The sequence below is a fragment of the Cyprinus carpio genome, chromosome B20 (assembly GCF_018340385.1).
Source record: "Cyprinus carpio isolate SPL01 chromosome B20, ASM1834038v1, whole genome shotgun sequence".
NCBI lineage: Eukaryota > Metazoa > Chordata > Actinopteri > Cypriniformes > Cyprinidae > Cyprinus > Cyprinus carpio.
The window spans coordinates 19,869,997-19,889,752 of NC_056616.1; the positions used below are offsets into that span (position 1 = coordinate 19,869,997).

Below are 19,756 nucleotides of genomic sequence, written 5' to 3' on the forward strand. Positions count from 1 at the left end.
GCAATGCACCAATGGAGTGTGGAAAAGCCGTTACGAGGTCCTTGAGAGGGTTCTAGAGCACTGCACTGAGTGAGAGGCTCTCATAGACACTCCAGAATACTTAAAGTGTCAGAGCAACATCCTTCACACACACAAAGACCTGCTAAACACATCCCAGAGGAGACATGAGCAAAGATTGTTACGTCACACCTTTGTGATTCACTTCTTTTGCTTAAATACTCTTTGGAGGATTGAAAAACGAAATGAAACTCTTTTACAAAGTCTTAAAGGTATGTACTTAGGGACAAAGATTAAATAAATCAAACATGACCACTCGCTTCACTATCACTCACTTTTTTCCCAAAGTACACAGATAAATCTACCTTAAACATGATTTTTATATTTTTCATTTTTTATCAAAAAGGTTTTGCATTCATTTTTTTTAATCTAGAATTTTGGATTGAAATCATTTATACATTGTTTTGAATTTTTTTATTAGATTTATTATAATTATTTATAAATATATGTGCATTATTACTATAAACTTACATTATCAAATAATATCAAATAATAATAATCAGAACAATTACTGATAATAAATAGTCAGAATAATTACTGTCCTAGTCAGTTACTTTCTAGGGCTAAATTCACATTAACATCGATTTAGGTGCTGTAGGCCTATTTCAATGTAAACTGTGTTCACTAACCAATCACAGTCCAGTTTAACCAGGTGCAAAATGCACTGTTCCATTTAATGTAAATCAAATAATTGTCAATTGTTTCAGTGAAAACACATTTCCTTGCTATGTTACTAAGACTTATTATAGATTCAGTGTTGTTTGCCTTTTACAGTTTTGTTTACAAAATGCGATAGTGTACATTTCAGTTGATCATGGAAGATATAATTCACTAATTTAGCCTTTTAGTTAACTCTGAGACAAGTCCACAATTGCACTGGCAGCTTTTTTTTTTCATTTGTATCAATGGATTTGTTTTGACACATTCTTTCTGAGTTGTTTACTAAAGCTATTTTGTTTGCATTGTGTCACTTCGCAGAACCACAGCAGAAAGTCTGACCAATCAGAATGAGGTGGAGGTGCAGCGTCGCTGTGAGGAACGGCAGCAGGAGATCGGACACATGCAAGAGATTCTGGAGACCAAGATCCAGCTTCTGCAGGAGGTGCACATTGTGTTCCTATGCGCAATAAACTGACCTCATTACAATGAAATCCATATTTCCAGCATTTACTATTTGAAATGCTTTTGCTGTTCTTGGTTACTTATTCTTGTGTTTTGAAGCAAATTCTGTTGAAAGAGACTCCACCCAGAACCAAAATCTTATTTTATCTTATTTTATTTTTGCATTTTATTTCATTGCATTGCGTTTTATGTTCTTTATTTTTTTCAGGAGGCTCAACTGGCAAGAAGTGAAGCAGAAAAAATGGCTTCCCTGGCAGATTCAGAGTCCCAGCGCTGTTTGGCCCTAGAAAGGAGGATGATGATGGAAATGCAGGGAGGAAATGAAAGCTTGTCTGTCATGGCACAGTATGAAGAGATGGTTAAGAAGGACAGGTAAACAGTACAGAAGGACTGAATAAGTTGATTCAGAAATTGTACTAAATGTTATCCTGAGATTTCTGAATGAAAATAAAAAACAGTATCTGATGCCTCTTTGTTTCTGTTAGGTTGATAGAAGAACTGAATGAAACCGTATGCAGGAGAGAGCAAGAGGCAGCCGATCTGAGTGCACAGAGGGACGCCCTTACTGTAAAACTAACTCAACTGGAAGAGCAAGTGCAGAGCCTTAACACTTCCTTCCAGCAAAAAGAGAAATACACACAGGTAGCGTGTATAGGATCTCATCCATCAAAATGCACACATAGATTTCATGTGGCCCTGATAATGAGTAACCTTTTTTAAATGTGTCACCCCACCTCTGCAGCAGCCATTGTGTCACAGTATAATGCTTTTGGGCAAATAGCATACACACTCAAATCAACGTGATTGTGCATGCAATATCTGGCTATACTGTACTCCTTAATGTGGTTAAAAGCCAGCAGCTAACTAGGTCACTTTGGCCTCTGGCCCCTATTCAACCCCTAAAAAGAAAATGGGTTCAGATATCAGACTGTATTTATAAACACATACACACACAGTCATGCCATTGCAAATAGGTCATGGCACCATGGCACATGCAGGAGTGATTCAGTACTTCTCCAAGATTAGTATATTTACAGTGTGGGTATAAATCACATACACAGGGAGATTTATATTAACTTTGCCTTAGATTCATATGCAAACTGAGACGTATAAAATTGTTAAAGCCTGTGTGTAGATAAACTTGTTTAACACTGTATAAACAATGAACTAAAATTGACCAAAACATGGGAATTGACAAATTCAAACGAAATTGTTTAACCCTGTAAAGCCTGCTCAATCGTATTTGATACGCAAATGTCTAAGGCCTCTAAATGATCAATATGATCAAAACTTTGCAGACACAATCTACTACATGCCTTCTGTAATCTTATTAAAACGCCATTTAGTACAATTGAGAAAATGTTCAACTTCAAGTCGTGGTACATGTGTAGTTGTGCTGTGAGATCTTTACTTATTTTTCATAAGAGTAACTTTTGTATTGAAAGGAATATTACAAGATGGACATTTACTGGTCTGAGGCAACTTAGGACTGAAGCATCTCCCAACATGGGATATGTTTATGCATTTTTTGTAATTAGTCTGCTATTTCATTGAATTACATTACTATGTAAACTATCAGATTTTCATCTTACTTTTTGGTCATATAAATATCAACTGCACCAAATTGCATATTTTGCTTAGTTTGGGCCTCTGGAAAACAGTGAGATGTTTTTTTCTTCCTTGAGTATCAGCTACATATTCTTACTATAATCATACAATATGAAAAAGCATTTAAAAGCCCAAATTATTAAAAATGATATTTAAAAAGAAAAAAAGGCAAACTGTTTTTATACATTTTTTCAGTAAGGTTAAATAAAATACTGACTATTATTTAATATTACAGGGTTAAAAAGAAAAACAGAATCTTCATTTTTAAACAGTGACATGGCTTATTTTTTCAGGCAGCAGGCTACATAATTTTCTCTGTTTTTAGACTCTTAGAGAAGAACTGGCTCATGGAAAAGGCAATCCAGAGCAGGAGATGCAAGTAAGACTTTTTCTCCTATTTATGTTTTCTCTCAAGTTAGTCTTTTTAAAAAGTATTTGTATGTAATCTACACATAAATATTATGGAAGTTTAGCACATTCTTATAATATATATAATGCATGGCTTTAATTTGGCTGAAGAAGCTTTACCAGTGTGCTGAGAGCGACATCTAGCGACGGTGTACAGTCATAGCAAGCTGAGACCGCACGCCAGCACACACATTTAAAATTAGTCTAAAAATATAACAGTAGGTTCCTTGTATTTTAAAGAACTTGTCATTTGTTATCCAACACTTAATCCAAGCTTTTTTTACTAATTTTAATGCATTTTACTTTCTGTGCTGCTCTTTGCTCTTGGTAAATAATTTTTGTCATAACATGGAAAAAAAATCATACAACTGAGAGAGTAAAGGGATTCAGTATTCACTTTCTTTTTTTTTTTTGACTTGGGATTAGGTCTAAAAATAAACATTCAATTACATCACATTGTATAGTAATGAAAATTAGTCTCTCAACAGCTCCTTGGCATCACTATCACTGTTTGACATAAACAATGAGATAATACTACATTTGCTTGATTATGATAAATAGGTTTTTGATTAAGGGCGGTTTGTGTTTTAGTGTTGTTATGGTGTTCTGTCTCCGTTGTATAAATTCTAAAGACATTCGAATGAAAAATACACACAGAGACGCCACACAACTGCCAAAATACCACATAAAACATCATTCAGTTTTATCTATCTATAATCAATAGAATAGCTCTCTCAGTAGCTCCCCCAATATTGAGTATGATTACATCCCTAAATAAACTGTCATGATAGATCCATGTACGTCGGAAAAACAAATCACTTTCTCAGTTGCATTTCTTTGTCGAAAATGGAAATAAGTATGTAAAGCAGTGTCATCGTTTATTTTGGCTTGTTCCCTATGCGCGACCGGTACCACTGCGTACACCGAGGGGGGAACGCAGAATTTACAAAAACACTGTTGACAAACAATAGACGATAAAACGCTAATATATAAGGCGGGTTTAATATAAGTGCGTGTTATGAAGTTAGTAACTGTTACGCCGTTTTAAATAAGTAAGATGTATTGTAGAAACGTATGTTTATGACACCCCTCTCTGTCCAGAAAACGGTACGCGCCATTTTTCCCTGCCTCACACTTGCCACATCGTTTGCTGCTCCGCTGTCTTTCATTGTGATATACCCGGTTACACTAAATACTGTCAGTCTCTTGTGTGGCTGATTGGGGACAGAATATGATATTATTTTCGTCTACATTTCGGATAGGTGTGGTTATATGAAAATGACACGTTTTTAAACCGGAGTCGGGCGGTGGGATTCATTTAAATGATGTCCTGTCATGTCGGCGTCTTCACAGAAGAGCGAATGAAACGTGATCTGGAGCGCGAGAGTGAAGGACAAAACACGCATCTTTATTTCCGCTGATGAGCATCTCAACATTGAAATCAAAATCGACATTTATTCCCAGCGATATATCTCTTTAAAGAACGATGGGAAGGCCATACATAAGGATATAAAACAGCACAACTTTAAGACTTGGAATTAATTAAAGACGTCATCTCTTCAAAAAAAGTGACATGAAATTTTAATAATTTGCAAATATATTTTTTAATAGTTACTTTGCCTTATTATTATTATATTTTTTTAAATGTCTTGTTTTCCATTGTTGGGCACTGAAGAAGAATAGAAATTTAGGAACTATAAATGGCATGAAATTTTCACTTTCGCTCTTGCCACAAACTACTGTAGATCAATATTTAATTGAAGATTTATAATGTTGGACTCGAAGATGAAGGACGTGTGTCGCATCTGTGCAAGGGAGTTGTATGGTAACCAGCGGCGATGGATCTTCCACCCAACGGCCAAGCTGAGTCTGCAGGTGCTGCTGTCCTACGCATTGGGCAGGGAAATGACCCGAGACGGCAGGGGAGAGTTTGCCTGCAGCAAGTGTGCCTTCATGCTGGACCGAATGTACCGCTTCGACACTGTGATCGCCAGGGTGGAGGCCTTGTCCGTCGAACGGATGCAGAAGCTCTTGTTGGAGAAAGACAGGCTCAGACAGTGCATTGGTGGACTGTACCGCAAAAACAACGCTGATGATTTTGGACTGGATAGCGGTGCTGCGGACTCTTCTGTAGCTGACCTGTCCAGGTTTGCTGAATCTGAATACACTGCTCTACTGCAGGAAGATCTGACATACTCTATCTATGAGTCCTGGGCTGAGCAAGGCGCTCAAGAGCAGGTTCAAGACCACCAATGCCCTGTTCACCATCAATGCCATGCGGCAGCTGACGCCACTTCAGGTCCTCGTCCCAGGAAGTGCAAAGGGTGCGCTGCACTGCGAGTGGCAGATTCAGATTATGAGGCTGTCTGCAAGGTTCCCAGGAAAGTGGGTCGGAGTACTTCCTGTGGGCCCTCCACCCGGTGCTCCGGTAGTGTTCTGGACAGCGCTGAGGAAACCGTCCCATCTGCTCCTCCACCAGAACCTGAACCTGTTGAGAACAACCAAACTCACCGCCCCAGTGATCCAGAGCCTGTGGACGTAAGTCCTGCCTCCTCTGTGGAGTCTTTGGACACCGCTGTAGATGTCACCCAAGGGTCTTTTCCAAAAGTCCATCCTAACACCGTGCAGGGAGAGTCTGAAGAGGAACGATCTGCTATCAAGAGGCCTGGTTCTGTGTGTGGACTTGATGTGGCTCTCAGCTTGCTTAAAAGCTTTGAATATCACCCTCTCCAGAGTCCCAGAGGTAGTCGAATTCCTGTACTCCTCAAACCTAATGCTACACCCATGGAGAGTCCTTACCCTCTGCTACAGGTGCCTCCCATTGGGATAGAGTGTCCCATTTCTCCCCATCTTCCAGATGCTCCATCCGGCATCCAGCAGGAGCTTCAGTTTGAGTTGGCAGAAATGGAAGACCTGTGGTTGGATGAGTATGTGCAGTGCAAGCCGTTGGGCCTTCAGAAGGTACACAGAAAGACCTAAGGATTCTCAGTAAACCATCAGAATGAAGAAAAGGAGAAATAATAAGGGTTGTTTGAAAAGGATCTTTTGTGGACTGTCTGTACATAGTATATTAAGAAACAGGAAAGATGAATTTATAGAGCATAAACTAGATGAGTAGGTGAAGAACTCCCTCAGGCCTTTTTTCCTCCCAAAGCTCTCCAGCTCTCTGATTGCATTTGATTACTAGGTTACCCATCATCTTAGCAATTCCTTCCTAGCAACTGTTGTTGTGAGCAACGGTGCTTCCTGCCACAGGCTAATTCTAAAGAGATCATTGTATTCTCACTCCTCTGATGAATACATATTGGCTCTATATTTATGCTATTTACTAAAAGTGATAGTATATTTCAAATGTTGCAAAATAATTACAATTTCAGTTTCAAATAAATGCTGTTCTTTTGAAATTTCTATTTGTAAAATAATTCAGAAAAAATTAAATTATTTCCATTAAGCAGGCAACTAATAATATTTTTTTCTTGAGCGCCAAATCTGCATCATATAATTATTTCTAAAGGATCTGGAGTTGAAAATTCACCATTGCCTAGCTGCTGAAAATTCAACACAGGAATAGATTATATATTAAAATATGAAACAGTTATATTAAATTGTAAAAAAAAAAAAAAAAAAAAAAAAAAAAAAATCACAATATTAATGTTCTTCCATTATTTTTGATCAAATAAATGCAGCACTGGTAAGCTTAAAATACTTCTTTCAAAAACAATAAAAAATCTTACCAACCCCAGACTTTTGAACAGTAGTGTATATATGTTTAAAAAACAGAATGAAGTATGATATATGATCTTTTTGGCAATATAATGTTTTCAGTTTAATACATTAATAGGTAAACACCAATTGTATGAGTCCATGCAATGACAGATAAAGCAACATGAGTAATCTGATATTTAGTGTTCACAGTCAGCAGTATTGTACTATGCACAGCCACTTGTAATCACTGAATGCTACAATAGACAGGGCTCAGAAACATTATCCTTTAATTAATTACACTGCTACTATTTTGCTAGACTAACTTTTATTTTTCTGCACAGTAAAGTCTGTGTTTATTATAGAGACTCATTTATATTTATATTTATTATTATAAGAAACTAATGTCAGTAAATAGAGAGAGAAATGATGTTAGTGAAAATGAAAAACAAGGAAGTGAATGGCATGCCGCCATGGAAAAATAGGACTTCCTGAGGAAGTTGTAGAGGGAGGCAATGGTCATAACTGTTTGTTAAGCACTGCATGTGTCCTCTCACTCACAATAATACTTCTTTAGTGGTCGACTTAGTTTCTATGCAAAGTATTTATTGATACTGAAAACATTGATTCATTGACTCTTGATCAGGGTTGCATTAGCAGAAAAGACAACTTGAATTTCAAATCAAATCACATTTTAATACATTTCTCTGTCTAAAACAAGTAACTGTAATCCTGGAGTTTTAAATATTTGTTTCTACTGTTTGTTTCAGAGGTTGATTGAGGAGCAGCAGTGTCAGCTGGGAGAGTATGAGAATGCAGCGGGTCAGTGTGTGAGCGAGCTGCAGAAGGCCCAACAGCAGGTCCAGTCTCTCCAGACCAAGATCCGAGAAAGCGAGGCCAGTAATAAGGTACTGACCTCAAATGTGATGTTTCACCAAGCAACTGACAGTCATTTGACTGTCAAGTTATTATGATGCTCTGTTGTTGCTATGGTGTTGTTGTGTCTCAGCAGGAATGAGAATCATTAAATCGCCATTGTGCTGAGCTTCTTTGTTTGTGTGTGTGAATAGAAGTTACAACAGAGGCTCGGGGACATGGAAGGTGAACTACGCTCTCTCAGAGAAGCAGCATGTGGTCAGGAGAGAACAATACAGACTTTGAGTGACTCACTTAACACTAAAGACTGTGAGGTATGTCTGCCCGGAAAGTTCAAAGTGGTGAACTGAATATCAGGCTTTCCACATATGCTTGAGACACATGGTTTGGCAGTTGGGCTGTTAGTATAAATAGTAAAAAAAATTATTAAAACGCTGAAGACTAGATCAAAAATGACAAAACTTTTACATAACGTAAGTACTTTTTGCTTAGTTTTGTTATATAAACATCTCAAACACCCCATGATAGATTATTTCATTAGTGTGTCATTATATCCATTTGCAATCCTTAATTGATGACTTATTTTTTATAGCTGAGATTCAGACTGTAGTAATGAAAATCATATATTTTCATGCTAGATTACTGATCTCCACCTGCTTATTGAAGAACAGAAGGAACTTCTGCGCTCCCTGAAGCAACAGAACAACGATTACCAGCTTCAGCAGCAGGTGGGAATCCCCCTAAAATTGAAAGATCACACTCCTCCAAGTTTTCTGTTTATTGTCAAGTTATGTTAAGTGCAATGTTAAAAGATTTTAGTGACTATATCTGGTTATTTCTCCCAACGGCTTGCTGGTGCAGGTGTCTGGAGTGGCTCCGAGTCGTCTGCAGGCTGATATGTTGGACCTCCAGGGCTCTTTGTTCTCAGCCCAGCTGGAGCTGCAGGGCCTTCAAAGGGCACAGCAGCAGGGCCAGAGGCGAGAAGAAGACCTGGCTCGTGCAAACCAGCGCCTGCAGGCTGACCTGCAGAGAGCCCTGCAACAGCAACAAGAGGGAGAAAGACACAACCAGGATCTACAGGCTGCTCTAGAGAAGGCTCGCCTTGAGGTACAACAAATGGAGGAGAAATGGAGAAACGAATTGAGACAACGAGAGAAAGAGGTTGAGGAAAGAGAGAGGACCATCCGAGAACTGAAGACCTCTCTAGAGCATAAAGAACGTCTGATAGAAGTAAGACATGCAAAGAACATTTTGATTATTAGTCCTAGTATTAGTACTGATAGACTTTCTATAAATATGTTAATCTCTGATACTACATACTCTTCTGTTTGATCAGGACTACAGTGAACTGGTGGATGGTCAGAAAGAGCCTGTCGGGAATAGAGACAACTTCATCCACAAGCTCAAACAACGCATTCAGGAAAGAGATCGAGCACTGGAGGTACATAAACACACATATACAAGCTATTTTACCAAGTTAACTATTTTTAAATAGTTTTATATACACTACAAAGTTTATTTGTTTACAAATGCAGCAAATACAGTAGTATTGAGAAATATTAAAAGTTACTATTGTGTATTTTAATATGTTTTTAAAATGTAATTTATTCCTGTGATGACATAGCTGAATTTTCAGCATTCTTCAAGCGCACATGATTCTTCAGAAATCACTTTAATATGCTGGTTCTTATAATTAGTGTTGAAAAACGTACTACTTTATTTTCTCAGTATTTTTGATGCATTTTCAGCATTTATTTGAAATAATTATAAATGTCTTTAGTCACTTTTGATTAATTTAATGCTTCCTTACTAAATTAATTAATATGAAGTATTTCTTTCTTTCAAAAAAGACCCTCTCTTTTGAATGGCTGTGTATGTCATCATTATTTTCTTAGAATTGCTGTTGTATATGAAATGTGCTATATCAATAAAGTTTGCCTTACCTGTCTCAGAGAGCGATAGACGATAAGTTTGCATACATGGAACAGAAGGAAGACGAGGTGCATAAACTGCAACTGCTGCTGAGAGAGAAAGAAAGAGACATGGAGCAACTTCGATGTGTGTTGTCCAACAATGAGGAAACCATCATGGTATTGATGATACTGTTAAACTTATGAATACCAGCAATAAATACATTCCACTTAAAACTATTTTCATGTGCTTATCAATGCAGAGTCTGGAGTTGTTGCTGCGTGGTAAAAGTCTAGAGATGGAGCAGGTGTGCGAGGCCTGGCGCAATGCTCAGGGCGTTCAGCGGGAGAGAGAAGAGTCACACATACGCAGCCTGAGAGAAAGAGACACTTTAATCAGCCAGCTGCAGACGTCGCTACACACATGCACCAAAGAGGCAGAGGTGAATGCACGCTTCAGATATAATGCACATTAGTGTTCTTTTAAACTCTTTAACTTCATTCCATCCAACATGCATCTCTCTGCAGGAGATGACTGCGGTTCTTCTCAGCAAGGTTTCGGTCGGGCCCGGTGAGGTGGCTGAGGAGCTCAAGTCTCGGCTTCAGCTCAAAGAGCGTTTGTTCCAGGAGCTGCTGTCGGACCGCAGCAGACAGACTCAAGAGCATCACTCACAAGTCCAAGACCTGCTCAACACTATCAGTGCAAGAGAGCAGTACATCAAGGTAACTCTCTACCACTGACAGGCATCGGAACACAGTCTAATGTACCTCCTGAGCTTTAAGTCACTTTTTAACATCACACTCAATCTCCCAGGATTCTGCAGGGCGTGTGGGTCAGGTGATGGCTGAACAGACTGCTCGATTGCAGGAGCTGCGTAGGCAACTTGGGTCAGCTAACCCACAGTTGACTGAAGCAGACACACAAACTCTTCAGGACGAGCTCCGACTGACTCTTCGCAGAGAAAGAGAGGCCCAGAACCAGATTACCACCCTGCAGACCACCCTGGCTTCCCACCAAGACCAACTCAAGACCCAGGCTTCAGATATAGAAGCTTTGAGCAGGACTGTGAACATCAAAGAGGAAATCATCAAGGTTTGTGTTTAACCTTTGAGTTTAAAATGTTATGTTTTTGTAGGTGTGGGCATTTATTGACTTGATCTATTCAGGACTTGCAGATGCAGTTGGTGGATCCATCAGATTTACCGCTGGTAGAGCGACTGACCCAAGAGCTACAGATGCTGAGAGAGAAGGTGGAACATCAGGACGCCACCTGCATTAATCACAAGGTAAACATATCAACAAAAAAAGGCTAAGTTTAAACGAAACAAATGGAATCAGCATTAAACTGCATGACTTGTTTGGTGCTGTACAATTTCAGCTGTTAATACATATACTGTATCATTATTATTTTTTAACAGGCTGTTTTGGATCCTCTGGTGTCCATGGAAACAGGACAGGCAGCTAAATCCCATGCTGATTTTGGAGGTGGGGACAGGCTGCAGTTTGGTCTGTAATGTGGCCTCCCGGGCTGCAGAGGACAAATGATGCCTTGTGCATTGCATCGCAATTATAACTACTAGATAACCATGTGCTGAGCTTAACAAAAATTTAAATTAGTAACAACTAATTTTTTGCATTGGTTTGTGCATTTTTAGTTATTTGAAGTCTTGTAGATACTATTGTAATGAATTCTAACAACATTATGTTTACTTATATTTCATCTTACATGTGTGCATGACGTTTTTTAATGTTCTATTTTATTTTTAACAGTGCAATCATTTGTATTTGAGCTCTTTTATTTTCTAATATTCCATGTGCTTAACTTTTATTTATTAATTTAAAGCAAAAAAATCAAAAACCTTAATATATAAATTTTGAGGGCTACCAAAAATGGGACTTATTTTATTTCACTGTCACTGTGTTTACTGTAGAAACCTGTAAAAAAAAAAAATGCACTGTAGTACTTCAAAATGATAGTTTCATTGTATTTAACTGCTGCTGTGTTGTTTTAGAATGATTTATTCAATAGGTTTAAAGCATAGATTTAATATATGTTAACATAAGTATGTCTGCATGCAAAATAACTGATGTTTGTAGCATGGCATTTGCACTTAGTATTGAGCTGAATATACCACGTTACTGCCTAACTGATGCGTTTATGGATATTTAAATAATATATGTGTTGTGCATTTTAGTTAAGTTTTCATTTTTTTGTATGTACCATGATCATTTTGACTCTCAGTAAATTATTTGATGAAATATACTGAATGAAAACAGAAAAAAAAAACACTGGGGTGATGTGGTGAAAACGTGTTTATTTATACTGGGACATTTTGGGCCTTTGGGCTGATTTTTTCTCTTCTATATCTTTCTCTTCTCTTTCCATTCTTTCTCATTTCCTAAAGTCACAAGCACAAGTTTAAATTTTGCACATTAAACCTAACCAAACACATTTTCTTAATACATGTTTATGATCCATAAAGTCCTAGAGATGCTGTTTTGGATACTACACAACATACAAAATAGAGATCATTGCTCAGTTTTGTCCTGTGACACACAATCCAGAATAATACTGTAAATCACTCAAGGTTCTCAGATCTTAACAGAAGCTGGTAGCTGATTCATATCAAAACTATGAAATTGTCACATTATACTGTTCATTAGCAAATGCAGTGCACACTAACCATTAGTTCATAAAATGATAGCATGTTAGCAGCTTCCCTTTTATAAAGTTTATACTTTAATATTCATTAATAGTAGAATCTTGATGGCTATAAACAGCTAAACCCCTTTTTAGTATCCAGTCTCACTGTAGTTACATAAACATTAAATTAGCTTGCCATTAGTCGTATACTTATCCATTACATCTACACTTAAATTTTTTCTCTTTTTTTAATTCATATAACCTGCAGAATATATAATATACCACTGAATTTACAATATAGTACTCAAAACAAGCTTTTGCAGAACGTTTACAAATCATGTTAACTTGTACAGTAATGGAATGAATCCAGAAGTGGGCAGTGCTGCCACTCAGGAAATGATTATTTTTATCTATTTGCTCTTGCTCTTCCTGTCTTTCTGCTTTCTGTATACTGGCCTGAAGTATCCATTTGTCACTGAGAGTCAGTATGTTCCTGGATTAGTTTGATTTTATGGTAGAATAGTTTGTGAATATGCTGCAGAGGAAAGGCTACTCAGAGAAGCCCACTGCCAGTAAGATGAGCCTCATTAGTTTTATGTTCACTAGTCTCCATAGTGATGAATGCAACAGTCAGTGCACAGTGTCTGTATGAGTGCGTGAATGTATTTGGGTGTATTTCTGTACTAACAATGCAATACTTTTTCCTCTAGGTTTTACATCAGATGATGGAGAGGAGGATGATGAAGACTGCAATAGTGAGTTTGCGGACAGTGCAGAAGACGAGGAGCGCTCCAAACTGACAGCTCAGTCTTTGGTCAGCGTGCAGGTATGACAACATGCTTAAAGCATAATAGTACTGATTGTATTTTAGTCATAGTTAGAAATATATTTTGTATATGTAGGTTGATGTCTGAAGGTAATATATATATATATATATATATATATATATATATATATATATATATATATATATATATATATATATACAGCACATTTGAAACATATTTTGCTTTTATATTGAGGTTCAAAGATTTAAACCCTAACTAACTATACTATACTATACAATGCAGCATTAAAAAAAAGAAAAGAAAAATGAAAATAACCCAAATCTAAAAACCTATTCAATTCTACAACCATGCTGGCTTATACTATGCAATAATATTGACAAGGTAAGTTCATTTAAACAATGGTAATTCAGTGTTTAATCTTGTGAAGTGAGAGAAAAAAAATAAAACATGTACAAGTCAATATTATTTTTTTAAGAACATACTGTACAAAAGCATAAAAATAACACAAATACAAATAAACTAATACAAATAAATGTTTTTATTATTATTTTGAATTAGCTTTTATTTTTATGTTTTCAGTTTTTTATTTTTTATTTTAGTCTTATTTTAATTCTGTTTTTTAATCTATTTTAGCTTCTTTTTTTTTGTAATTTTGTCATTTGCATTTGTCATTTTTATTGGTTTTTACAAATATTTTCATAACTAAATATCTTTCTATATTTTTAACTAAATAGTTTGTTTAAGTTTCAGTTAGTATTTTATTATTTCAACCTAAACTTATTTCAGTTACATTTAGTTTCAATAACATTTCTTATTTTTTTTTAAGTTTTTCATATTTTATTTTTGTTATTTTATTTCACTGTAGGTTTAGTTAACAATTTTAACAATAAACATCCATCTGAAGTGTAAAATATCCAAATTCTAGGTAAAACCATTGTTTTCTAAAAGTATCATGGCGATTGTTCTGTTGCAAAATAAAAATAAACTACAACTCATTAAGAAGATACAGTGAGCGCGGATCCTTTATGTGAAAGTGGTTTTCTATAAGACATCAAATGTGGATTAATCCATATAAAAAGTATCATTTTGATTGCACTGTATACTGTAGCTACAATCATTGTATATATTGCACTATATCACAGGTCCTGTTTCCTAATCATAGTATTTCCATTTTATAGAGCTGTGATCAGCATAGAGGTCTTAGGGGCTGCCAGGATGCAGTAGCTGAGGGTCCAGGGCTGGCGGAGGTCAAGCTTCTGGTGGAGCAGAAGAGGGCAGTCGAGAGAGAACTGATGGAGCTCAAGTCCCAGTTGGAAAAGGCTGGTTTTTCCTCTCTCTCTCAAATGAGGTAAAGTTATCTATATGCAACAAAGTTACAAAAGGCTATATTACAAATAATAAATGTTAAAAGTGTGAAATTGTTAATTGTGTGTGTACTCCTAAAACAGGAAAGCTTTCTTTACTCTACGCTCTGAAAATGAAGAGCTCAAGATTATGGTGACAGGAAGAAAGCCTCAGAGCGATGGACAGAAGAGCACTTCAGATAGATGCGATGGACAGCTGGTGGATACAGTTGGCATAGAGGTGAGTTTGCTTTACACCTGATAGTAAATAGCATCCATGGGTTTTTACTGCAGACTTTAATGCACGTTTGTGTTCCAGCCTAATGAAAGGCAGCCAATGTGTGACCAGACAGTGCGACTGAAGTCTGACCTTGAGCAGGTCCAGCAGGAGAGCAGAGAGCTTCAAGAGAGACTCATGGTGTCAGAGGCCACAGTTCAAGCTCAAGCCGAACAACTTAAAGACTACAGAGAACTCCTCAGTGAGTAAACATAATCTAGTCTATGAAACCACTGACAGAAATGCTTGTTACCAAATAACGCGCATAATGCCACAAATGCAAATGTTAGTTAAACTTAGATCTTTTTAAACATAGACCTACTCGTTTTTTTATTTTTTTATTTTTTGGTGTGTGAAAATGAAATGAATAACGAATGTATGTAAAATAAATAAAATTATCACAATAATACATTCAACTATTTTTAGTTATTTCAGGAGAGGTTTTCAAAACAAAGACAGTTTTCAAATAGATTTTGTTAAATGTTGATATGTCTATTAGCAGTGACTCACAAACACCAAAACACCCTAAAACACCAACTTTTCTGGTCTTTCGTTTAGCGGAAACATCAGTACAGCAGGACAATAAGCAGGTGCAGGTGGACATCCAGGATCTGGGCTATGAGACGTGTGGCCGCAGTGAGAACGAGGCAGAGAGAGAAGACACCAGCAGCCCAGGTAATCTCATTTGGTGTTACCACTAGGGGGCGGTCATGTCTTAAAATTGTGGTGGCTAATTTCACTTTCTAAACACTGTATCAATACATCACAACTTCTTGTAAATAACATTTTAAGTCTTCCTGTGCTACAGAGTTTGATGATCTGGAGCTGTGCACATCTCTTACATATCGTGATGGAGGCTCTCAGTGGTGGGGTGGGTCCAGCTCACTGAAATCTGGGAAGACTGAACATGACGTGACGTACCTGCAGCAGCTGGTAGAGGACTTGCGTGGTCAGCTCTCCCAATCTCAGGCTTTGATTCATAGCTTGCAGGCCCAAAAGTGTGCTCACACTCCAGTCAGCACTACTCGTAAGGTCAACTGGGGCTTGGATAACTCTGAGGCACAGAGCACAGCTGAGGAGGACGAAGGCTGGCAGTCATCTGACGGCTTCGGGTCTCTTCCCCGGCAGCCAAAGCAAGACCGAGAGCTGCAGGAGCTCGTCTCCCGTGTGACATCACTAGAGGAGCAGCTCAGGAAGGGCAAAGGTCATTCAGAAGATGGCAAAGCTGTGAACTGGCCAGGGTGAGTACATTCATATGACATTCTTGCAGGAAAACAGTACCATAAAAACCTATCTATCTATCTGTTTATCTATATCTACATATTTCTATCTCTATTTATTTTACAGGAATATTGTTTTTTTAAAAATTACATTGTAAGATTACAATTACATTAAATATAATGTAAATAAATGCATGAGTAATTGCAATTCATCATTTTTAGTCAGTAATTAATTTAGTATTTTTCGTAATATGATGTTTACATTTTATATATGTATATATTTTAAAGAATATGTTATATATGAATATATATTAGTATATTGGTATAAATATATGTTATTAATTAGTGATTCTCTTCAAAAATATTTTGAAATATGACATTTATATAATACATACATTATCTTTTGGATATTTAAAACACTTAAATATATATATAAAATATACTACAGATTTCTTTGGAGATTTTTCTACTGTCAGAAAAAAAATCTGTAAATATAATGTGGTTAATTGTGATTAAATAACTTGAATTATTCAGTTTATTATGTAATCAATAATGTATATTCACTGTAAGTAATACTGGTGCATAAATGCTATTTTCACCATTCTCCCTGCAGGAAGTTTGACACGCTGATCCAAGCACAGGCCCGTGAACTGTCTCACCTGCGTCAGAGGATGCGGGAGGGCCGTGGAGTGTGCCACATTCTGACTCAGCACCTGGGAGACACCACCAAGACCTTTGAAGAGCTGCTGCGCTCCAATGACATCGATTACTACATGGGACAGAGCTTCAGAGACCAGCTCTCCCAGAGCATCTCACTCGCTCAGAGAGTCAGCACCAAAATCAGCGGCCGTGAGTGAAACATGCATACTTACCAACATACATCTCTCAATATTTTTTGCCAACAAAAACAAAGCAATTAATTACTTGAACACATTACAGGGGATCACTCTGAAGTCCCAGATGACAAATCAGGCCATGAGCTGCTCGCAATACGGTGAGTCAGCTGAACATTTTATTGATCACACCTTGTCATTATAGCACTTCAGAACTGAATCAGGTTCCCCTTTGCTGTCAGTACACCCAATCAGCCAAAACATGTGATGAGTATAGCACATGGGCCATATTGATTTGTTTAATATTGACAGACTGTACTGACACAAATTTCAACTCCTAACAAAAAGCCTTAGCGCAGCATCTTTTCCTCAGTAAAATTGCTTGCTGTGCATTTAAACTATGTTTTGCATGTCCATAAAGTAGAGCAGCTTGTAATGTAATGATTAGTTTTAGCAGTGCATGTATTTGGTGGCACGACCATAGAGCTTTCTGACGCCCTATTGACTTGGACACCAGCTGTGATGAGTTTCCCACCCAGTAAGCATCATGGAAAAGTTCGCTTGGATGGGTCAATGTGAGAGATTATTTCAGTAATGAGACATTGTGAAGTCAATGACTGGCATTTGTATCGTACACACTGTACATCCTCAGACTGCTTATGTGTAACATTGTGTTTCAATATATTTTTATTGTAACAGTGAAGTTCGACGCAATTGTGCAATTTATAAGAATCAAATATGTTGTTATGGTGAGAATGGCATTTTTACACTTTACACATTTTTACACAGACATTTGTTTCCAGTAGACTTTTCTTTTCTGTTTCATAATCTCTTCCCTTACACCTCCATCTGTAACTTCATTTCTACCCTTTCATGAGCACTGAAGTGGACTTATTTGACTTTGACTTCAGGCTTGGTTGAGCGATGCTATATGCTAATGCTAATGTGAACTGTCAGAAGCTTGCTACGTAATGTCACCGCTGGTTCTAGGGCATCTTTGGAATGTTTAGAACTCGTGGGACATTTCAGCAGATTTCATGCCCTCATTTCATACCCCCTCGGAATGGCTACAGGAGATGACCCTTGTTTTTCTTTCCCTTACGTCATGATGCATTGTGTTGAGCGGTAGTCAGTGGGTGAGCGTGCATGAACTGGAAGGATCTGCGCTGTTTGCCTGTTAACAGGATCTTCTTTATTTTGTATATTGAATGGAAAGGTGTAGAGATGGTGTTTCTAAGAATTTTTTTGGTCTGGTGATACTTTGAATCGTCCAAAGCTGAGATGGATCAGTTTGCTGGATGGGTTTGTTGAAGAGATGGTCTTGTGTTGAAGAGAATAGAGAGAGAACCATTGGACATCAGAGGAACAATATTTGTTTTGGAGTATTTTAGGAACCAAGAACCAGTTCTTATTTAGAATTCATTTATAAAAAATAAAAATAAAAAAAAACAGGAACCAGAACCATTAAGTTCTTTATGATATCCATCCCTGCTTCACCAAATCATGAATATTTTCCAAGGGACCATTTAACCTGTATGATGATTCACATCTTGCATCACAGTCGATCTGTCATCTTCCTAATGGTTTTAATTGCAGTTTAAAACCTCCTTCGCTGATCTGGAGGTGCACGTCACGTCCTCGCCCCCTTTTTCCATCATAGCTCTGTCGTAATGGAAGCTCACACCCAGAAAAGGATGATTTTCAGTGTGTAATCTCCTTGTGGAAATGTCTCTGTCTCTAATATTCCAGCCTTTAATGAGGTGAAAGGGTGCGCAGATGGCCAACCAGATGCACGGCTGGACTTAACCATATTTTGTTGCCAGTCAGCTCATTTAGCGGGGGCTTGTAATTGAAAGAAAAAGCAGGGGGATTTGCATCGGTTTGATGTCCTAAGTGTTTTTTGTGTCCTCTTGTGAACATTTGCCCTGGGACAGAGCTGTCACATGGTTGGTAGCTGTGCTGTGAACACCCAGCTCTGGATTGGGTGTTGACTCCAGCGTTAATCAGGTTAAGTTATTAAAACCTCATGAGTGAAATAGGTCAGAGGCAGCTAAAGCTGACAGAGAAAGAAAGAGAGAGCGATAAAGATGAGAAGACGGTGGAAGGAGAAGACCACATGCGAGGCCATGTGAAATAAGAGCGTGACTGAATGCCAGAAGAGGAGGGACGACAGAATATTGATATTAACCTGCCTATGGAAGTGGATTTTCTGTTTTGGTTTTCCTTTTGGATGGTTACGGATACAACACCATGCAGAAATACGAAGCAACTTTTACCATGAGCAACAATAAGAACATGTTCTGTTTTGTTTTGTGATGATTTACAAGAGAAGTCGATTTAGATGTCATACTTTTATAAGCATATAATAGTTTGGATATGCTTTATGTTTGTTTATTGGAACACAGATGTGTCTCTTTTGACTGAAGCACCCTGTTTATGCACAGAGGAACACATCAGCCCAACGGCATGGACCACACACACACACACACACACTTCACCATGAGGGTTTGTTGTGTTTGAGAGCTCATGAGGAAGGACGTTACGTTTCAGGAAGACACTCTGATTACCCTTTTCCTCCTTTGGGAATAAATAGAAAAGCACAGAGGAACTGGTTTCTGAGAAGAAGGACTTACTGAACATTCAACATCAGCGGCTTTTGTTTCTTTGAAATCGGGACTTGAGGAATTACAAGTTGAGTTTGTGATTATTAGTTCCGCAAGGATGTGTTTGATCTGTTGTCCAGCGAGGACTTGAATAGGAAGAGAAGTTTAGAAAGTCCAGACCACGCTGGATGTCACAACAGTTGGTATTTTTGCATTTGTGGACGTATTAAAACTCTCTGTTGTGGTTGGGAATAAACAGATGTCTCTCAGCACTTGGGATTTTGTAATCTCGGGATTTGCGTTGCTCATCATCTAACTGCCTGCTGGAGATTCCCAACTCCTCCCCCATCACTACTCGCAATCT

The 19,756-nt window shown here is 37.7% G+C and overlaps 1 protein-coding gene across 16 annotated transcripts in view; it reads left to right on the forward strand.

The window, feature by feature from the left end:
* The window catches only part of LOC109078253 (myomegalin-like), a 64,687-nt gene that overhangs the window by 33,879 nt on the left and 11,052 nt on the right, over window positions 1-19,756 (forward strand). For 4 of the 16 annotated variants that reach the window (XR_006157491.1, XR_006157498.1, XR_006157494.1 and 1 more), the window contains exons 1-20: window positions 3,629-6,156; window positions 7,668-7,805; window positions 7,968-8,087; window positions 8,412-8,501; window positions 8,635-9,003; window positions 9,110-9,214; window positions 9,726-9,863; window positions 9,947-10,126; window positions 10,212-10,406; window positions 10,498-10,776; window positions 10,851-10,970; window positions 11,100-11,169; window positions 13,039-13,154; window positions 14,295-14,464; window positions 14,565-14,700; window positions 14,779-14,938; window positions 15,295-15,411; window positions 15,545-15,977; window positions 16,570-16,805; window positions 16,896-16,950. Coding sequence is in view for 1 of the 16 variants with exons in the window: in XM_042746856.1 (XP_042602790.1) it covers window positions 4,966-6,156; window positions 7,668-7,805; window positions 7,968-8,087; window positions 8,412-8,501; window positions 8,635-9,003; window positions 9,110-9,214; window positions 9,726-9,863; window positions 9,947-10,126; window positions 10,212-10,406; window positions 10,498-10,776; window positions 10,851-10,970; window positions 11,103-11,169; window positions 13,039-13,154; window positions 14,295-14,464; window positions 14,565-14,700; window positions 14,779-14,938; window positions 15,295-15,411; window positions 15,545-15,977; window positions 16,570-16,805; window positions 16,896-16,950 (4,415 nt within the window). In the remaining 15 variants the exon portion in view is untranslated. Of the gene's footprint in view, window positions 1-1,035; window positions 1,160-1,387; window positions 1,552-1,664; window positions 1,822-3,112; window positions 3,167-3,626; window positions 6,157-7,667; window positions 7,806-7,967; window positions 8,088-8,411; window positions 8,502-8,634; window positions 9,004-9,109; window positions 9,215-9,725; window positions 9,864-9,946; window positions 10,127-10,211; window positions 10,407-10,497; window positions 10,777-10,850; window positions 10,971-11,099; window positions 11,170-13,038; window positions 13,155-14,294; window positions 14,465-14,564; window positions 14,701-14,778; window positions 14,939-15,294; window positions 15,412-15,544; window positions 15,978-16,569; window positions 16,806-16,895; window positions 16,951-19,756 lie in introns of those variants that run through there. The other 12 variants (XR_006157499.1, XR_006157497.1, XR_006157504.1 and 9 more) reach the window with 9 other exon arrangements.